Source organism: Gambusia affinis, linkage group LG12 (assembly GCF_019740435.1).
Source record: "Gambusia affinis linkage group LG12, SWU_Gaff_1.0, whole genome shotgun sequence".
NCBI classification, from domain to species: Eukaryota; Metazoa; Chordata; class Actinopteri; order Cyprinodontiformes; family Poeciliidae; genus Gambusia; species Gambusia affinis.
In genome coordinates, this window is record NC_057879.1 from 26,935,029 (window position 1) to 26,955,982 (window position 20,954).

At 42.4% G+C, this 20,954-nt stretch overlaps 1 protein-coding gene across 2 annotated transcripts in view; it reads right to left on the reverse strand.

Moving 5' to 3' along the window:
* The window catches only part of adcy8 (adenylate cyclase 8 (brain)), a 68,927-nt gene that overhangs the window by 35,455 nt on the left and 12,518 nt on the right, over positions 1-20,954 (reverse strand). For both annotated transcript variants that reach the window (XM_044135158.1, XM_044135157.1), the window contains exon 2: positions 7,956-8,105. In XM_044135158.1, the coding sequence (XP_043991093.1) occupies positions 7,956-8,105 (150 nt within the window). The remainder of the gene's footprint in view (positions 1-7,955; positions 8,106-20,954) is intronic.

Here is a 20,954-nt window from a genome sequence, read left to right on the forward strand (position 1 = left end):
AAAGAGGCGCAATGAGCAGAACCTGACTGCGGTTCGGGTCGGTGGTTCCGCCAGAGCGTCAAACTTTCTTTGGTTCGTAAAAGCAAGAAATGGATCAATAAGTTTGAAAATAAACTAGAACAGTTGAAGAAGTCTTTTCTGTTTCGTCTTTGGCTAAAAACCAGGAGCTATTTCTCCTGCTAGCACAAGGCTAGCTCTTTTGTTTTGGTTGAATTTACCCAGAATGCCCTGCGCTGCAGTCTACCTACTGTTTTTGGAGCGGTCTCCGGTCCGCTTGGCATTCACAGAGACATTAAAACCGAACCAGAGTTCACTTTGAACGAACCCAGACCGATGTTTGTACCACCAGAGTTTGGTTAGCATTCACACCTGAACAAACGAACCGGACTTTCTCGAAGGACGGACTGGAGTCGGACCGAAGCGGACTGAACTGGGTGCTGGAAACAATCAACAATCTGCTTGACTAAACAAGTTCAGGTTCAACTACTTTATGGACAAACAACCAGATTTGAGCTAGTATTTATAATTATGAGTCTTTGTTGATTAGAAAGAAACATTTAATCAAACCGACCATTTTGTGCCAACAAACACAGAAAGCATCAGATTCAGGTGATTAATGGAGCAAGAAAAACTGAATGTACCATTATGTAAAGTAATAGATATGAAAATAAATTTAAATGGACGAACAAATTAAAAATTGAGTTCCAAGAAGCGTGTAATCCAAACCCAGTTACTGAACTGGTTCCTCTGCTTTCCCAACAACCATCTGCTAAATTTATCTTGATAGTTTCTGCATATTTCTTCCTAACCGACCATCAAGTTAAGACAACGTCAAAAAACAAGCTCTGCTTTTTTCCTGACGCGACACAAAAACAAGAAACAGGACAGCATGGCAGAGATGAAGGCTGTAAAAACAAATAAACGACATTAACTCTGCCAGCCTGGGGCCGCAAGCAGCATCCTAAAAAAAGCCTCAAGGCCTGCAGAGACAAAATAAAAAGCAGAAAAACAAGATTTGCTTTTATTGGTCTAAACGAGGCAGCGCCGCTCTGCAGGTCCAGGAACAGATTTAGTGTGGGAGCATCTCTCAGGAGATCTGCATCAAATCCAAGCCACCTCTCTCCTAAAACACTCAATATATGTGAAATATAAAGATCCAAACGGGCCGGCTTTGCTTTTACAGCCAGAATGATTCCTGCCTTTAATATTCTGCTGCAGCGATGGGACAGATTAGTCCCTAATAAACTAGTTTTATAACTCATCTCCAGACGCTGCCTCCATCTCAGAGCACTTCTCTGCTTCCGTCACTTAAAAAAGAGAAATTTAGAAGAAGAAGAAAAGGATTATTGCATTTCCCCTGACTCTTAACACAAACTGAAGATATTTCTTATTCTGTCCAATCAACTTTATTTATCTTTAATACGTTTATTTCATTTAGCAGTTCAAGAAGTGGGAATATTTTTGTTGTGTAAATCTGAAGTTTTTCACCAGCAAATAAAAATGTTAAATCTACGGTTAGAATCTAGAAAATATTCTACTAGAGAAGAAACACTGAGCTACTGTACTTCTCTCAACAGCAAACAAACAAACAAACGTGCAAAAGTCTTGAGTTTTTCAAGACTTTCCTGTAATTTCTCAGGAAGTTTTCAAACTTCCTGGAACTTCATAACGATACAGATATTAATAACCGTATCGGTGCCGATATTGAAAAAGATTCTAGATCTGGTATAAGTGACCATGTGACTGATCTATTCAGTCTAATTCTATGTTTTGTGGTCTGAGCTTTATTTTTATTTATTTAAATTGACTTTCTGAAGCATTTGAAAGGTTTGCTGCTGTTTATTTTCACATTTTTGACCAAAGTAGTCAGTTTCAGTCAGTTTCAGTTAGTTTCAGTTTCTTTATTCCTAATTACACCGACTGAACAAATTAAAGTTGTTTTTACTCATTTGACCAGCTTGTGAAACTACTGCCGTATTTAATTGTGCTGTTCTTGTGCAGAGTTATCAAGTAAATTTGTAATTCATTACATTTATGTCTTAGTAAAAGAAACATTGTAAATTCATTGATATTAATAAATCAGTCATAAGAAAGATTATTAGTAAATGAAATGCATTAGTGTCAATCTTTAACTCAGCAGGACAGCAGAAAAACGTCTGAACGGGTCTGGATTGGTTGGGCCTGAACCAAACCGGGTCGTCACCGGGACAACGACCCCAAACTCAGCAGCAGATCTACAACACAGAGGCTGAAAGAAAGGAGTGGCAACGGTCTAGTCAAAGTCCAGACCTCAACCTGGCTGAGGAAGAGGGGAATGTATTTCAAACAGAAAACAAAGTGGTTCCATAAACTGCAGGATGATTTACTTCCCCATCAGTAAAATATTATCCTGCATGTTGCCCCATTCAGATTATTTTAAATAATATTCTGTATTTTACTGTAAAATTTTACAAATCCAAAAAGTTACAGAAACAACTTTAAAGAATTAACAATGCTCCTGTTGTTACCAAAACCAAAAATTTTCCTAATTTTATCCTTTAAACGAGTTAAAAGTCTGGCTGCTGTAAAGACAAAGGCTGAGGAGGAAGAGCAGGTCTTGAGTTCTTCCTGTTTTTGTTTCTGAGCTGAAAACAGTGACGAATCCTCAAACCAAGATTCAGACAGTCAGACGTTCCAGCGGAGCGTTAATAATAAAAATAAAAGTGAATCACAACTCAATGCCTCGGGCCGGCCGAGCTTCGCTGCAAGAAATGAGGATTTCACCGATTCCTCCTGAACTGAGACGTTCAGCGCGCCGCCCAGGTTTACCAAATATCTACATTATTATTCTGGTTCATCAGAACCGGGACGTCTGGGTTAAAGGAAACGGTTACATTTATTTTCATTCCAGCCTAATCAAAATGTGGCCCAAACTTGAGACACGGATGAAAAGCTAACTGAACTTTAGAAGAATATTTTAAAAACTAAATTATTTCACTTACAACATGGAAAAATGTGGTGTACATCGAATAATCTGCCTGTGGAACTAGAATGAATTATTGACAGTCTCCTGTTTTTTTGCTGAAAAGTTTCTAGTAACTCAGTTTTGTCTTATTTAAAATACAAGAAGAATTGAAATCAAAACTACTTGGTGAGTTTTTGCAGTGCAGATCTGGACGTCTGGATCCGTTTTGATGAGAGTTTTGGTAAATCTGTAGGTTTCCACATGAAGACTGAGCGAGGTCCCGCTGAACCCAGTGCAGGAACGCTGCTGGTTTTTTGCCAGTAGAGGACTGGACTTCCCCTGCTGGTTACTTCTTGCAGTGTGGAGCCTTAACGGCGTGTCTGCTCGAGTGGACGCTGTCCTCGGTTTGGACAGCTGAGAGCCAGCGGACTCAGTGTCAGATTAGCTCAGATGATCATTAGCGCAGCTTGATTTTAGCTGAGGGATGAAGGCCTGCAGCAGATCTCTGACAGCACACATTTCCCTCCCGCTGTGCAGCACAAAACATCCGGCACATCTGCCGAGGATTCACATCAGAGAAATAAATGTTTCATATTAAAAACCTTAAGATCCTGAATTTATATTGTCTCTTTATGTTGGACATTTCTTCATAACAGTAGCTGTGTTTCCATTACAAATGAGAGCAAATTTTTCATTTTAATCTGCAAACACAATTTGTTTCCGTTAAATTGGATAAAAATCACACCTGAATAAGTTTGTTCACGCAGTAAATCATTAAAAGTCATGGCAGTGAGAGATGTAAACAGTTTATGAGATATATTCATGTTTCAGTCATGGTGGCGCTCGTCTGTCAGCCAATCAGAGGAGACGTTGGCGTCTTATTCAGGCGTTGGAGTGACAAGCCCCGCCTACTTGGGAGCGTCTACGTATGCTGCGGTTTGGGGAAACTGTAGTTGGCCATTTCATTTTAGAGCTTTGGATTCAAGACGTTGGAATGAAACATCTTTTTCTGAACTGAGATGCTGTGACAGTTCTGAAAAATCAAAAACAAACCATCATCCGACCACTTCCTGTCGCCTAAATCTACAGTTTATGTATTTTTTCTAACAATCCCTGAAAGACTGAAGGCTTAGCACAGAACGGGACGAAGAGTTAAAACTCACTAAGAATTATTTCAGGCATTTTTATTGAGCTACACATTAAAGTGAACACCGAACCTTTAACCTTTGACCTTTAAGAGTTCAGTTCACCGGTTTCCTTCTCAGCAAAACAACCTGCCTCCTGTGTAACGTCAGTGTCGTTGTGTTAGTCTTTCATTTTGATTGAATTCAGAGGTCTTTTATTAATTGAGGAAGATATTTTTATAAGATATTGCTATGACTCAGCATATATTATATTGGTAGCTCCTGCGGTGAACCAGAGGTCTGAATATGGTTTTGCATAAACTTTGACCATGAAAGAATAAATCATAGATATTGTCTCTGATCCAGTCTACGGCCCGTCGCTGCATTATTCACTCTCAGTGCGTCTTCCAGTCTCATTTAAATTTTATTTGTGTTTCTTATTTCTCTGGACCCGCTGAGTCCCTGGCACTTTAATTTACAGGTTTTTATTTCATACAGGTGGAGGAGCTGTGCTGCAGCAGAATCTAAATCTATTTCTATAAACAAACACAAATCATGGCTGCATTTACTCCAGCAGATCGCTGACCTTCTGAACGCCTGGCTGCTGGGGGAAAGCAGCCTGAGACAAACTGAGCTTTAAACGAGACTGAGCTTTAAACCAGACTGAGCTTTAAACCAGGCAGAGCTTTAAACCAGACTGAGCTTTAAACCCAGGCTGAGCTTTAAACCAGACAGAGCTTTAAAACCAGGCTGACCTTTAAACCAGATTGAGCTTTAAACCCAGACTCGGAGCTTTAAGCCAGACTGAGCTTTAAACCAGATTGAGCTTTACACCAGATTGAGCTTTAAACCAGATTGAGCTTTAAACCAGACTGAGCTTTGAACCAGACTGAGTTTTATACCAGACTGAGCTTTAAACCAGATTGAGCTTTAAACCCAGACTTTGAGTTTTAAACCAGGCTGAGCTTTAAAACCAGGCTGAGCTTTAAACCAGACTGAGCTTTAAAACCAAGCTGAGCTTTAAAACCAGGCTGAGCTTTAAAACCAGACAGAGCTTTAAACCAGACTGAGCTTTAAATCAGACAGAGCTTTAAACCAGACAGAGCTTTAAATCAGACAGAGCTTTAAAACCAGGCTGAGCTTTAAAACCAGACAGAGCTTTAAACCAGACTGAGCTTTAAACCAGACTGAGCTTTAAAACCAGGCTGAGCTTTAAAACCAGACTGAGCTTTAAACCCAGACTCTGAGCTTTAAACCAGACTTTGAGTTTTAAACCAGACTGAGCTTTAAAACCAGGCTGAGCTTTAAACCCAGACTTTGAGTTTTAAACCAGACTGAGCTGTAAACCAGACTGAGCTTCAAACCAGACTGAGCTTTAAACCAGACTGAGCTTCAAACCAGACTGAGCTTCAAACCAGACTGAGCTTTAAACCAGAATGAGCTTTAAACCAGATTGAGTTTTAAACCAGATTGAGTTTTAAACCAGACTTTGAGTTTTAAACCAGACTTTGTTATTAAATGAGGGTGGAATGATTATCATTATCGTAAACAGGGATTATGTGCATAAATTTAATTTATTGTGGCTTTAGGCTCAAATATAAGCTGCATATCGTCACTAATATCTGTTTAAATGGTTGTTAACAAGTTGTATCAAAATAAAAATCTAAACCTGTTTGCTCTGAATAAAACTAAAACTGGGAATCCACAGCATGACACTGCCACTGCTTTACAGTATTCTTACTGTACCAGCCTGGTGCAGATCCAGTGAAAAACAACCAATCGGGTTCAGATCAGAGCTTTGATTAGACCATTCTCAGGTAAGTAAAATCTCACAGAATTATGCTGCCACCACCGTGCTTCACAAAGTAGAAAAAGGTTTTTTTCCCGTTTTGAACTTTTACCTTTGATTCCTCAAAAAAAAAACTAAATAAAATCCACAATAAATTCAAATGCTTAAACAATATGTGGCAGGAGGAAGCTGGAGTCGAACCCACAACCTTTGAAATGGAAGGATGGATGGATGGATGGATGGATGGATGGAAGGAAGGATGGATGGATGGATGGATGGATGGATGGATGGATGGATGGATGGATGGATGGATGGATGGAGGACTGTTGCCATAGCAACCTGTAAGCAGTAGCAGAAGTCAACCTGCTCTCTTCATGGCTGCCCTGACTTCTGTTTCTCTCGCTCTTGTCTGCATTTTTTTTTATTAACTAAGTTTTCTCTCTAAGCCGGTGACATGGAGATAAAAAGTAAAACTCCGCTAATAAAGTGAATGTATAGCCATGACAGAGCTGACAGGAAGCTGATTCAGCAGATGATCCAGTAACGCCGCGGCGTTTCCTCCTCCTGCAGCTCAGAAATCTCCCACAGCGCCAGAAAAACAAAGCAGAAGAAGAAAAACAAAGACGAGGAAAAACAAAGAAGAGGAGCTCAGTTAGTCCTCAAACTTGTAAACACTCCGCTGGCGGTCAGGGATGCTGGGCTCTGATTGGTCCATGTGGAGGCGTTGTGCTGCAGGCGGCGCCCCGACTCCTCGCAGCCCGGCCTTCCAGGAAACATGAGGCCGCTAAAAGCTTTCTGCGCCGCCGCCTCACAGCCGCGGTGTAAACAAAGCTCACTATCAGCCGTGTGTGTGTGTGTGTGTGCGTGGGTGTGTGTGTGTGTGTGTGTGTGTGTGTGTCATTGGTCAGATGCTAAGTGTCCCTGACAGCTTCCTATCGATGATGCGATCGTGTTTTTCTCCTCCTGGAAGTCTCTCCATCCTGTCGCTGAAACACTCCAGCCGCTTTGCTTCTTTTAGCGCCCAAACCGACCATCACACACAACAGGAAGTAGAAACATGTCCGGTAATATGGAGGCCAGTGTTTACCGTTTCTTCCAGTCAGACAGGGATAAATACAGACCCACTAAAAACCATTTTGGAGGCACATCCAATCTTTGAGTAGTCAATATTTGCCTCATGACATCAATCAATTTGGAAACAGAACCGAACCATTTCTGAAACCTCTGAACTCCAGAAAACCACAGAGAGGAAACAGAAGAGATGAACCTCCAGAGAAATGACTGGAGTCAAATCAAGAATCAGGGATGTGATGCGTTCACTGACTCACTGCTTTCATCAGCCCATAATTATAACTCTCAGCCATTGTTTATTTCCAGGTTCACCGTCTGGCTCCTTCTGTTCCAGTTATGACGCACGTTTGGCACCAACCACATAAAAGTTGGATAAATGTGACACGACTGTTCAGACTGCAGACGCTTTGAAAACGATCAGATATGATTTAGTTCTGGAAGTGAATTCAGATTTTTAGGAGTTGAAATGATTTCATGATTCAGCAATAAGAAGGAGAAAAAAGTCCAGAACCGGCGCTGAGATAAAGCAACACAAAGTCACATGAATAAATCTGAATATGAATGTTTCTCATTTACCAAAAACATTTTTCATGAGCAGATCTTAGTTTACTTTATTAGTAAAAGTCAAAGGTATTTAAGAGGAGCAACAGGTATGAGTGATCACCAGTCTACACTTTTATCTGGTTGTACTGGTTCCCTGACTTTCACTTAATGTCAGTTTATTATAACTGGATACAGTCAGTGTTGGTAAACTCTGTATGATCTAGATTCACTCTGACTTCCTGTCTGGATTCACTCTGACTTCCTGTCTGGATTCAGTCTGACTTCCTGTCTGGATTCAGTCTGACTTCCTGCCTTTAGCTTTGTGATCCATTCTGCTTTCCTCTGCTTCTCTTCTCATTGAGAGTTTCAGTCCTTCATGCTGGTTCTGGTTCTGGATGTCCAGGACTGATTTATTTCACGTTTTCACCTCATTGTTTCCGCATCGTGTCAGCAGGTTTCAGTCGAAGCGTCCACCCACACTGACCTGTCTCTGGTTCTCAGTCTCGAGTCTGAGGCGAGCTTCGATGCAGCGCCGCGTCTCGAGGAAGGCCTGGCGCTGGGCCCGGTCGGACAGGTAGCTGATGAAGATCCCAGCGGTGTTCATGCACATGAAGAGCACTGCCTGAGCCGCCACCTGAAACACAGGAAGTCACGTTAAAAACACTTCTGCAACGTCTTCATCGTACAGGACGGAGCGCCAAACACCAGGACTCGAGTTTTAGAGCCGCCCCGCCCCATTCATTCATTCATTCATTCATTCATTCATTCATTCATTCATTCATTCATTCATTCATTCAGGTGTGTTTTAGCGCTCAGTGTCTCCGTTGTTCTCTGATTGGCCGTGTGGTCAGAGATCTGAGCAGAGCAAGTAGAAAATAATCAACACCATTTTTCAAATTCATAGCAACAGTAGAAGCAGTCCTTGGAAGTGACCAGAGGATGTGAAGCTACGTTCACATAGCTGGGAAATCCGACCTCAATCCGACTTTTTCCATTCCAATCTTTTCAACCCAAACACATCAGATTTGTTCCACTTCCAGTTGAATCACTTTAGAGTTTGTCCAGGTTGTATCGCAGCTGCTGAATCTTCTGTATTTATTCGGCAGCGCTCCGTCAGACAGGACTCATCACTCCGACGTCCTGATAACTGTCAGCTCTGGTTTTTACTTCACCACTCATCTGTCCGACTTCCTGCAGCCGAATCTGAATTATTCAGAGACTCATGATGTGATTCTGTTCTGGGAGCAGGAGCAGGACTTCGGGCCGGTTCTGTGGTTCAACAGTTGGCTTCGGGTGGAGAGAGAGATTCCCGCTCCAGAACCAGGAATGCAGTTGTAGACCTGAAGGTGTGTCCATTTGGCCAACAGGTGATAATGAAACGCCAGCGGCCGGCCGAGCCGCGACGGGAACGCCGTCTGAAAGCAGATCCGACATCAGGAAGCAGCCGGCAGAACAAGCAGGTCAGAGGTTAAAGGAGCATTCCAACTAATGATGTTTTATGATTTGTTTAATGTGTGTTTAGAGTTAAACCTTCTTGTTGACTGAGAGTAATGGAAATTAATCTAATAGACCAGCAGAAATGGGACAATATGTCGCTGAATCAAAGGATGTGAAATTTGTTTTCTTGTGTAAATAAGAAATGAGATGTGACTGTCATATTCCTCTGAAGAAAACGTGTGTGTATCACATTTAAATAAAACACAGAGTGAGTCAGAAAGGCAAGGCCGCACGCCTCGCTGCTTTGAAACATGATGGAGGGCTTTTATCTGAGCGCGCTCAGTGAGGAGCAGCCTTCAGAGGGAGGAGAGATGATGCAACGGCGTGCAACAGGAGGGACTTCCTGCCTGCTGCAGCTTCACATGATGCAAACCTCAGAGCAGGTGAGCTGGTGCTTCAGTCACACACAGCGGTGCTCAGACGACCCGCAGCACCGAAACGCCCCACCCTGAGGAACAACTGTTCCTGTTCAGGGGGACGAGTCTGAACAGGTCCAGAGCATCCGCCCTGCGTTTGTTTCTGTTTCCATGAAAAGATTGTTTTTATTTTTCTACATGAGGTGCAGAAACCCAGGAGGAAACGTTTGGACCAATCACTGAGCTCACAGGGTTCTGATGGGGCTGCAAGGTTGAAAACTGGACATGTTATTTCTTTCTGCTCCAGTGAGCTAAAGTAGTTATTTAATGCCAGAAAAGTAAAAATAACTTTTGTTAATTAGTGCAAAGTGAACTGAGTTAGTCTGAAGGAGCTGAGAGCTGGAGTCATGGGGGAGGAGCTGCGCCTCAAAGGCGGGTCTACGCCCACCCAGGCGTTTTGCACAGCTGAATGGTTGCCATGGAGATTAAAGGATTTATAAAACACGAATGCAATAATCAAGACAAAACTGCAGGTTTGTTTGTAATGAGGGAAAAACGTTACAACAGTATGGAAAGATAAAATGGACTTCAAAGGATTTACATCTTTTGGATGTTTGGACTCAGAAAGCAGAAAGCAAAGTGGGAACGAGTTGGTTAGATAAAGCTATAAGATCATAAACAAGTTATTGTCTGAGTTTAATCACCTTGAATATGAGAGGAGGATTTTTTTATCCCATCAAAATCAATGAGTTAACGGTGAAATTCCAGCCTGGGTGTTTCCTGCATGAGGCTGATTAGCATGAATCAGATCAAAGTGATGTTGATCAAACAGGGTTTCGTTGCTCCCCTCTTGGCGCTCTCTGATTTTATTTTCTGTTTTTTTCCAGGAAGGAGAAAGTGCTTTAGGACTGGAGGCAGAATGGTGTCACAGCAGATAAAAACCTCAAAGAGACAGTTGTGTCCTCCATCAGAGAGCGAGCAGCTCTCCAGAGCGCCGAGTTTTCCTCTGCAGTCAAACCGCCGCACTAAGAGCACATTTGGAGTGGGAAAAATGGAGCATGAAGAGGGATTTTCTGATTTCTGCTGCTCTCAACAGCATGATGATGCTTCACGGAGCACGGGTTGACATTTTATCACCGGCTTTTCCTGCAGCTGCTTGCAGCGCTGCACACAAACGTACCTGCTGGACACAGACATCCAGAAACACCGACTGAGACCCGATCAGCAGCACAGCGGCAAACATGGAAATACCACATTAATAACAGTCTGCTGTTTTCACTGCACAAACACAACAAACTAGAAATCTTCAGTTCACATCAGACACATTTCATATCGTCTTTTATTAATTAATGACCTCCTATTACTGTCATTAATTAAACCTCTTTAACTCTATCGCTGGTGCATATGACATCATTTCCTATTTAAATGTAAATAGTTCTTATTGGTTGAACAAATCAGCAAACATCATTTCCTTGGATTCTGATTGGTCAGCCTGTAAGTCCAGACTTTTGACCGACAAACTCCTAAAATCTCATTATAATACATTTTTACCCATCAATTATTAAAAAGATATCAATTATATATTTAAATGCATTTAATATTCATTTGGTTTAATTAATATTCAACAAGCTGAACAGAAAATACATGTAACTTTTTCTCTGCATTGACAAAAACCCCTGACTGTTGAAGATGAAGTCATCAGAAGTCGGTAAAACTCTCTGAAGGAGAGGATTCCTGATCAGCAGCAGATCGCTTTACAGGGAGAAAATCCCAGAAATTAATAAATGTGGTTAATGCAGCAGTTCTGCAGCTTCAACCAACTCAGATTTAAGGATTTTTAAGACCTTTCTAAGACCCTTATGAATGAAATTTAAGACTTCTATGACGACAGAAATGTACAAAAGGAAACTGCATATTTTATAAAATAGTAGAACTAAAATACGGGTTGAAACAGAAGTGAGCCAACTGTTGATAACTTGGACACAAAAAACTAGCTGGTGAGGGTATATTAGCGGCTAGTTAGAGGTAGCATCAATCGAACAGAACGAAGGTTTCTGAGTGCAACTCAAACCTGAAGAAAAGTCCAGCAAAAAAATTAACTAAATATCTGAGACTAAAACGTCACAATAAAACTTAAAACCTGTCATTTTTAAGGCCAACTTACATTTTTAATGGATTTAAAACACTTTTAAGTGTCTACTTTTAGATGCATGAATTTAAGACTTTTTGAAAGGTGTGTGTATATTTTTTTATTTAAACTATTTGGGGGGTTTGTGCTTATTCCCTTGTTTTCTAGTTAGTTAGAAATAATTGTTATAGAAACTGAGTTATCCATGATTTGCATATAGATTCTATATTCATCCAAATAAAAACACAATCAGTTGTGTTTTAACTTTGAAAATGACGTCACCAAACAAATATAAGCTGCTCTGTTCTGTGGCGCAGTGTGCCGCTACGTGAGCCTGGTTTGAATTGAAAGCAGCAGCATAATAATTACTATTATTAACCCTTGCTAATTATTTTCCATGCAGCTGTTGACAAGCCTCTTCCTGGCTTAGCGCCTTTAATGAGGCCTTGTTAAAAACATTCACATCACTGGCATTTCCCCTAATGAGCGCACCGGCGGTCTCCATGCTGATGCCCTTTATGGCCAACCGCCGCTGATCTTTTCCAAAACATCACGGATGCCGCCACAGCTGCTGCAGCTTAGAGGCTTTTCATTTCTGTCGCCGTGGGAGGAGCGCAGGCCTTCAGGGGAGGAGGAGAGCCTCAGAAATTAAATCAGCGCCGACGGCGTCCGAGTAGTCACAGCGACACAGTAGCACACCGTAATGCAGCGCTACGGGCCTCAGGGGAAAATGGCCGCCTGCGAAAGGAAAAACCCAGGAGGAGCATCTTCATCCTCCATGGCTGCATGCATCTGCAGCATCTGCAGCAGCTGCAGCATCTGCAGCAGCTGCAGCAGCAGCTTTGCACTGGACATGGAGTCAGACAGAAAGACTCACAGAGCAATGGTTGCTCTTCTTCTTCGTTGTTTCCACATTCATAGTTCCTGAGGTTTAAACTCCCGTTAAGGCAACAGAAAGTCTGAGAGTGAATGGAGTTTCCATATAAAGTAGCACAGCATTGCCCCTCCCACACCTGTTGCTGTTCCTCAGGGCTGACGCACCACTTCGTCAGTTGCAGGAAAGTTTTAAAGTTTTCCTGACTGGGAAAAAGCAGCTGGTGTTTGGAAATGAAAGCAGCTCCACCACCAGTCTTATTAAAGTGTAACGAACTGAGTGAGAGGCTTTTCCTCCTGAACGAGACGTTTGACGTCAACGGTAACCGTATCGCTGTAAACGGGAAAATTCAGCTGCACTACCTGCTTTCAACCCAGAGGGGGCGGCCCTGAGACAAAGTATTAATGTAAACAAGTTTTCATGAAAATGTCACAATTATTTAGAAACGTAAAGATTGAACCCTTAAGGACCAATTCAGATTCTTATATGCAGAACAACAGTTGGTTTGGGGTTTAGTTACTGTTTTAAAACTAGGATTTAAAGTGGTTAACACTGTTGCCCTGTGGAAACCAGGTAAATCTCCACTTTGAGACTTCTTGACAAATTACATGTCTTTTCATGTAAACTTCTGACTTTTTGCTGTCAGAGAACAAGCATCCATTAATCGTCTGGGAGGAAGTTGGAGTACCAGGAGAGAATCAATGCATCAACAGGGAGAACAGAAAGACTCCAGGCTGGGATTTGAACCCAAGACCTTACAACTCTCAGAAAAACTTTGTGGTAATTTAGTAAATTTATGCCTTCAATCATGAAAAATTATAATTTTTCTTGCATATTTTCAACTTTTGGCATCAGAGAATAACCAATGTTTTTCTCAAAAATATGAGAAACTGATCCAGAAACTTCCTCACGTTCAGATTATTTGTTATTGCGTCACGATGTAGTGAAGATCTAAAGGTGTGAAGTCACACCTGCAGGATAATGAGATCAAAAATCAGAGATCCGGCCTGAACCAGGCGCTGGGTGTGTTCAGTAAATATTTCATCTCTGTCAGTGACCCTCCTGCTCGGCGGCTGTTCTCATGTTTTATAGATGAACTCCAGAGGAAGAGGCCGAGTCTGATTACAGCTCTATAGAAACACGTGAGGCCCAGAGGAGCAGGAAGCCTCTGCGCTGCCAAACCCAGGATTTGTTCTGCGGCTCGGAGCAGCAGAGACCGTGACTGATTAACTGGACCTCAGCGCCGCTGTCGGACCGGGCCGCTGCTTAAACCCAACATGTTTGCAGACTCTTTGTGCAGCGGCTGGAGCTCACCGAGTTGTTTGCTGTCTTCAGTTTTTACTTGTTGGTTTTTGTTTTCCATCCCGACCCGGTCCGCCTCTGAACGGGTCCAGTGACATACAGAACCGGTGAGCTGCTGCCAGGACGAGCTTTACACAGCATCGGGTTTCAGTAATTAGCAGCGTTAAAACAAAATGTTCCAGCAGCCAGAAACACACAGAGCATCAGATCCACTTCCTGTCGTCGGCCCGATTAACGCTCGTTAGTCTCACATCCCGTCCTTAGCAAAAAAAAACTTTAATTAGTGAGCAGAAGACGTGACAAACATTCAAGAATCTGCTTTAAAACATAATCCTGCAGTCCGCTGACAAAGTACTGAAACCCTTTAAACGTTTTCCACATCATTGAAGAGCGCGCTCCCAAACAATGTATTACAATAATGCAGGGATTTAATGGATCTAAATGAGGTTTTTTCCCTGTGTGACGGTCATACTACTAATTAAATACAACCGCAATCAGACTTCAGGGTCAACAGGTTGCAGCATCAAACCAGGCGCAGAAGAAGAGCGTTGAGCTTCAGGAGGAAAACCTGTTTGGATGTGCAGTGAAAGCTAAGGCAGGTTGGGATGCGTTCACTGACTCAGACTGCTTTCATTGTTATCATTTGCTGCCAGTTTTACATTCAGTTTTACCGTCTGGTTTCTGCTGGTGCAGAATGATGACGTTTGTCTCACGTCAATGATGTAAACGTTGGATCAAACCAACATGACAGGATATTATCCACTTCTATACGGGAAGTGGAACAGGGTGAAAAGATCAGATGGATATTCATCACATCTGGGTTGGATTTAACTACTGTGTGAATGTGGAACCTGATATTTTCAGTATTATTTCATTTTAAATCGCTGGTACTGATCAGCGATTTTTACCGTATTAATCAGAAACCATTTCAGCGCCGTCAGCAGAAACCGGACCAGAACAGAAACCTGTTTGCTACAGTGATCTGTTCAGAGGAAGAGGAGCGGCGTTCCGACACACGGAGCCATTTGGTAGGAGAACCGTCGACAGTTTTCTCCTCCAGTCTGACAGTTTTCTCAGCGGCCGCCTGGCTGCGGCTGCAGGTGTAAATGTGATGAGCAGTGAAAACGGGAAGCAGCAGCAGGTGGAGGAGGGGGGAGCGGCGCGTGCTGCAGCTTCAGATCGCCGTCCATCAGAGGTGAGATGTTCATCAATATGTTCCCAGCGTGTTGTCAGGAGCAACGCGGTGTGATGATGACTGCTGCAGATCAGATCAGAGCTCAGAAATCAGATTTACAGAATGTGAACGCAGCACAGCGACTCATGAACGACTGAAACGCCTCGCTCATCTCAGCTCCGCGTCCCGGTCCAAAACATCACAGGAAAGAAATCCCACAAATCAACAGCAAACATTATAATCAGCACAAAACTTTCATCATGGCGCCGCTTTGGTCCTAATTTAATAAAAACACTCAGCTTTACTTCCACAGAATCCCACTTATTGTTCTTAAAAACGTCCTTAAAGACCTCTCAGCTAATCAGAAGATGAGATGTTTTAAATGAATCAGCTTCTGTAAGTTTGAATTCACCGTTTTCAACTGGAAAATAACAGGAATCTCCCACTAACTGGGTCCAGTTCCAGTTAGTGAATCTGACAGCTGGATCAGGTGTTAGGATGCAGACAGGTGAACCACACCCATCACCTACACACATTTATAGAGGAACTGGTCTCCTGAAACCCATACAGTTGGCATTCCCGCCCAACATCAGTGTTGAACCTCACAATGCTCAGCTAAAACAGCAATCAGATGCTCCCATTAACATGCTGACCCTGTGGACAGTTTGCAGAGCGCGGGCGAACAGATAAATATCCCAGCACGTCTGGTGATGCAGCGAACATGTTAGAGCTGTTTAGTATCTGCTCAGCACTCGGCTCAGTCTGTGCAGAAACACAAAATCTGACCAAGTATTTCTAGTTTCTAGTGCAAATATCTTGAAATAAGACAAAACTAACTTGTAAGTAACTTTTCATCAAGATAAGGGAGCTTGTTTTAGTAAATAATTTCTTAATGCCAGTTCTGTGCCAGATTAACTTTCTTATAAGACATATTGAACCAATATTCAGGAATTATAACTTTAAAGACTTCCATATCTTACTATGAAGTTAGTTGTAAGTTAGTTTAGTCCAAACCCGAGGTGTACTAAGATGTAAGTATGAGAAACTAGAAACTGTAAATGTTATAACATTGTTATAACATCATTTTATTCCTGCAGAAAGCAGGAGTACAAGAGGAAAGGTGAAGTTTGTTTAGCTCTGTGGGTGTGGCTGTAAAAACACGGCGCAGGCGAGCGCAGCCCGAATTTACAGGCTGCAGTGAACGCTCCATCCTGCCCCGCTGCAGTAAATCAGCTGCAGCCGTTTTTCCTCCAGCTGATGCATGGACTGCACGCCGATAATCCTTCCTCCACACAGGCTGAGCTGCTCCACCCCGAGAAAGTATCACCTACATCAGCGAGGAAGTATTCATCTGCAGAATGCTTTCAGGGAAACAAAAGAGGCAACATCCAGTTCTACAAATGAGGCGCGAAGCAGAGAGAAGTTAACATTCAGCAGGAGAAATGTTCACCAGAGCAACAGGAGAAAACAATAAAAGGTGAAAACGGCAGTGAAGCTTCTCCCATTAAACAAAACAGCTGTCAAATGTTTGTGCAGCAAAGATTTATTTTGTGCTGCTGTGATTCTAAAGATATTAACAAATGTTTCCAGAGGTCATCAGAGGTCAACCAGCCACTTCACATTTACAATTAAAAAGAAAATATGGTGTCAGTCAGCTGTCCTACATTAGTGCAACAAAACTTTTCACTGGTGCCATTATATATAGTAACTGGTTGTAACTGGAGATCCGCCTGCCTTCATATCAACTAAACACAACAAACTGCTGTCAATCAATTCTGCTGGTTTGTAAGATAAACTTTAACAGTACAGTTGATTGATATCAAATTTGTTTGTTTTTTATTAAGTGGGAGAGACCAGTTGACCTTTGATGACCTCTAAACATATCTGGAAACATTTATTAGTATCTTTAAAGTAATACCAGCACAAACACACACACACACACACACACACACACACACACACACACACACACACACACACACACACTCTAAAAGTGTTTCCATTGCAGTTTTTTTGTGAAACATCTATTTCGATCTGGTTGAAAAATTATCTTATCTTAGCATACATTTTTTTCCCAGAGAGTTTTTTTCTAAATTGTTGCGTTTCCATTAATCAGATTCATTTTCATAATTTCAATTTGCAGTCACATGGTTAATGGAAAGGCAGCTGCCGTGGAGAATCCGTTGTGATTGACTGTAGAAGATGGAGGGAAACTCAGTGGTTTAACTTGAGGTTTGAGTTTGAAGTTACTGTAAAGGTTTGATGGCATCAATCTTCTCAGAGTGACATAAATGAAACCTTTCAGGTTTCTGGAATCAGTCAGTGTTTGTCTGTTGTTGCATAATTAGAGGGCGGACCGACACTTTCTGCAGACATTTTATCCTGAACAGCCACAACTAAACGCTCCTTAAAGCAGGATCTGGAGTTTACATCTACAAACTGTTCCTGTGCCTCTTCTCTCCATCCCTTTGTATGTTCCCTTTACTTCCTAATTTGTTGGTTTGATCTCAACAACATTCAGCGGAAAGTCGAGCCAGTCTGCAGGGAAAACAGGAAAACAGGAAAACAGGCCGTGATGCTCTGCAGAAACTCCCAGCTGGTTCCAATACTGGGACACCAGGCTGCTGCAAATACCACAGTTACCTTTTCAAATGGAAATAATTCATAACCGTTCTTTAACGATGAAGGGAAATGTGTTTAGCTCGTCACCACAGGTCATCGGGTCACTTCTGGTGCAGTGGCTGGATGAGAGCAGACGTCCACTGGTCCCCACTGTGACGTTTTCCAGAGCTGATGGTTTTGCTGCTGCCGCAGTGCGATCACATGTGACAGATAGTCGTTGCTGTGCAACAGCAGGGTGCCGGCCTGCGCTCAGCCCCAGGACAGCCTGCTGTGAGCGTGGTCATGTCACCGCCAGGAAACAAGACGCTGCCATTCAGCCGAATCTGCTCCCCGAGTCAGGACTTCATCCAACCTGTTTTCTGTTTTCTGTCCTGTTCCGACTGTAAAGCTGCTACAAGTAGTGATGATCTGCGTCAGGAAACATTTATTTGGGCTCGTTGGAACCTCTGTAGTTTTTTAACAAACAACAGATTGTATTTTAGTTGAATCAACGCAGCGCTGAATAAATCTGGTTCTCCTCATTACTTACTCTGATGGACTGAGTGACCGTTTTACACAAACACCTTTCTCTTATTGCTCTGAATACCTGCTGTTGTTTTGCACTATAGATTACTGCTTGGAGGTAATCCCGTCTGAAAATTGTTCTTGGTGTGAAGAGTGAGCTGGAAATCGCTTAAAAGCTCTCAATATGTTCTCAGGTTTAACCAGGGCAAATGTTGCACATCAGACTCATATTTCACACAGTATTTGGGGATAAATGAAGAGGAAAGTCGTGTCCTGAGGAACGGACGGCCTCATGTTTGTCAGACAATACTTCAGTGAATAAAAGGGGATTTTAAAGCTTAATAAACATCATCAGAAGCAGCAAATCCAGGTTCTCTTGTGAGTATAATCATGGATAAATCATAATTTAGAAGACAATGTGCAAATAAAACAGTAAAAGTTGTAAAACATCTCCTAAGAGGGGAAATCTTAGAAATCTAAGATGGCCCCTTAAATTTATGCATAATTAGCAACAACAGGCTTTATTTGAGAAACTTTTATTTCAGATGTAAAAACAATACAGTAAAAATATTGTAAGCTGTTTAATGTTCATAAATAAATAAAAAATATCCTCACACCGACGTCGCCGTGTTGTTTACAGCCTGGGTGGATGACGTATGCTGGGTGGTACACAGGAAGTTCTGCATCGTTCAGCCGCTTCAGTTTGAACCCGAACAGGTCGAAATGACGAAGGAAAATGAAGATGAAGAGGAGCGACTCAGATGAAGAAGACCGTATTTGTGCTGCTGTTGCCTGGAAATGCTAACCTGGAGAGCATGTGCTGCAGAAAGCTCCAGTTTCTCACCGGAGCTGTTTACGGTTAGCATCAAGATCAAAACATTTACTCAGATATTCCAGAATGGAAACTCTAACTTTACACACCCAGTTATTTTCTTTCAGTTTGGTTTTTTGTGTTATTTACTGCTGCTGGTTATAGGTTTGGCTTATGGTGTTAGCTTCTGCAAATAGTATTAGCTCCTGCTATAATCGTTAGCCTATGCTAATGGTGCTAGCTCTAGCTACTATCGTAGACAGTAGCACACAGACCAGTCACGTTTTGGTTCATCAGATGTCTAAAGTATAAAATCTCCTGAAACTTTGAGGCCGTCAGTCTCAGTCCAGACGTTTTGTGTTCTGCCCTCTTCGGCCTCCATGACCTCGACTTGTCATGTTTGTGGACTGGAGTCTGTTATAACCTGCCTGCATCGCCAGGCTCACTGTGCAGGTGAAAACATGATGATAATGGAGATGCACAATATTGAAGTGATTTTGAGTTTTGTGAATTTGTTATTTCTGGATTCTCTGGTTTTCTGCACCACTAAAAATAAAAACACTGCAGCCCTCCTGCAGACAGAGGAACAGTTTGTGTCACATGAAGCCACAGGGAGTCCAACTTGGTCTGCTCACCAACACATGATGCTGAACATGGTCAGCGAAGTCATAAACCAGCCATTTGTCGTCCTCAATCTGTTTCTGCTCGTTAGCCGGCTTGTTGACCTTTGCAGAGCAGCCAGGTGAGGTCCACAGGTCCAACACCGTCAGCTAGCAATGAGCTGGAGCTAATCGATACGCCTCAGCCTTCAGCCTTCAGCCTGTCGCTTTTAACGTCTGATTCATCCTGCAATCAGCTGTTTCTGGACATTTTATGTCCACTGAATGATGGACGTGTGTCAACTGAACAATGAGGGTCAAAAAAAGGTCGAAACAACAAGCAGCCCAATCACGACCTGAAAGCCTCAACAACTTTATTCATCCCAATGGGAAACTGTAGCCTACCAGTCCACATTCACTTCTAACCAAAATTATTGATTAAGTGAACATAAACAAACCATAAGCACCAAACAGAAGAAGCAACTTATAAAGAAAACAAAAGACGCTCATCATAAATAGAGCGTTAAACTCTGCTGCAGTCCTGAATGCGTCATGAAACGGTGAAATGCTGACGCTCTGCCTGCATCAGGAGCATCAGGGGAAAAACTTAAACAAGTTTACCCAATTCATGTCCAGAAGCTCTTATTGGAGGATGTATTTGTGTCCTGCTCACCGGCAGACACAATGAGCTGTAATGAGGTTCTGTCAGCAGTTCAGTTCAGTGAGGAAGACGTCATGGCTTTCATTGAGATGAATGTGTTTCTGGCCAGCTGATAATAGACAAAGAGAACTGCTGAGTCAACATTCAGGAAGAAAATGAGAATGACTTCCAGGTAACTTTCTTTGGAGGTCGGTCGATGCGAAGCCGGAGCGTTTAAATTCACATTCAAGTTCCAACAAAAGCTCTGAAAGGAAGAACAAGGTAAGAACGTCCTCCTGATTCCCTCTGGCTTCAGGACTGACGGCGCCGCACAGAGGTGATTTATCTGGTCCATACGCTCCTCTGGCACTCAAAGTCCACAAAAAGCTTTAGGAGCCCAGAAGAGAGGAGGAAATGAGGCGCTGCGAGGGCTCCTGTTCATCACCTTTACAGCCGGCCGCTGGGCCGTAAATCCTCCAGACAGACCATTTTGTTTGGTCTCAGAGGTCAAGGTCGCGAGAACAGACCAGGTGACAAACGGTGAGGTCTAACGCCCGGCTGCAGCTCAGCAGAACACATTGAAACATCAGTTGGTCGGTTTGCAGAGCGTAAAGAAAGCTGCCGGCGCCTCCATCACTCCAAATGTTCCTCATACATAAATCTAACTCATGGTGAGACGCAGTTAAAGTTTTAAATCAAGTTAATTGCAGTCTGTCATTTATTAATCACATTTAATTGAAAACCAAACAAAATAAGCAACATTCTAAATTTAAAACGCCTTTTGCTGCTGAGCTACTCAGCAAATAGACACATGAGCTAAAAACAAAAACATTTACAGTTTTTAATCTGTTATGAAGATCATTAATCCATCGGATTGGCCTAAAGTGTTAATCTAGTCATTCAGCTTTCCAGAGTTTCATGGAGCTTCTTTAAAAATGTGGACTGCTGACGTTAGCGTTAGCTGCTACACGTTTAG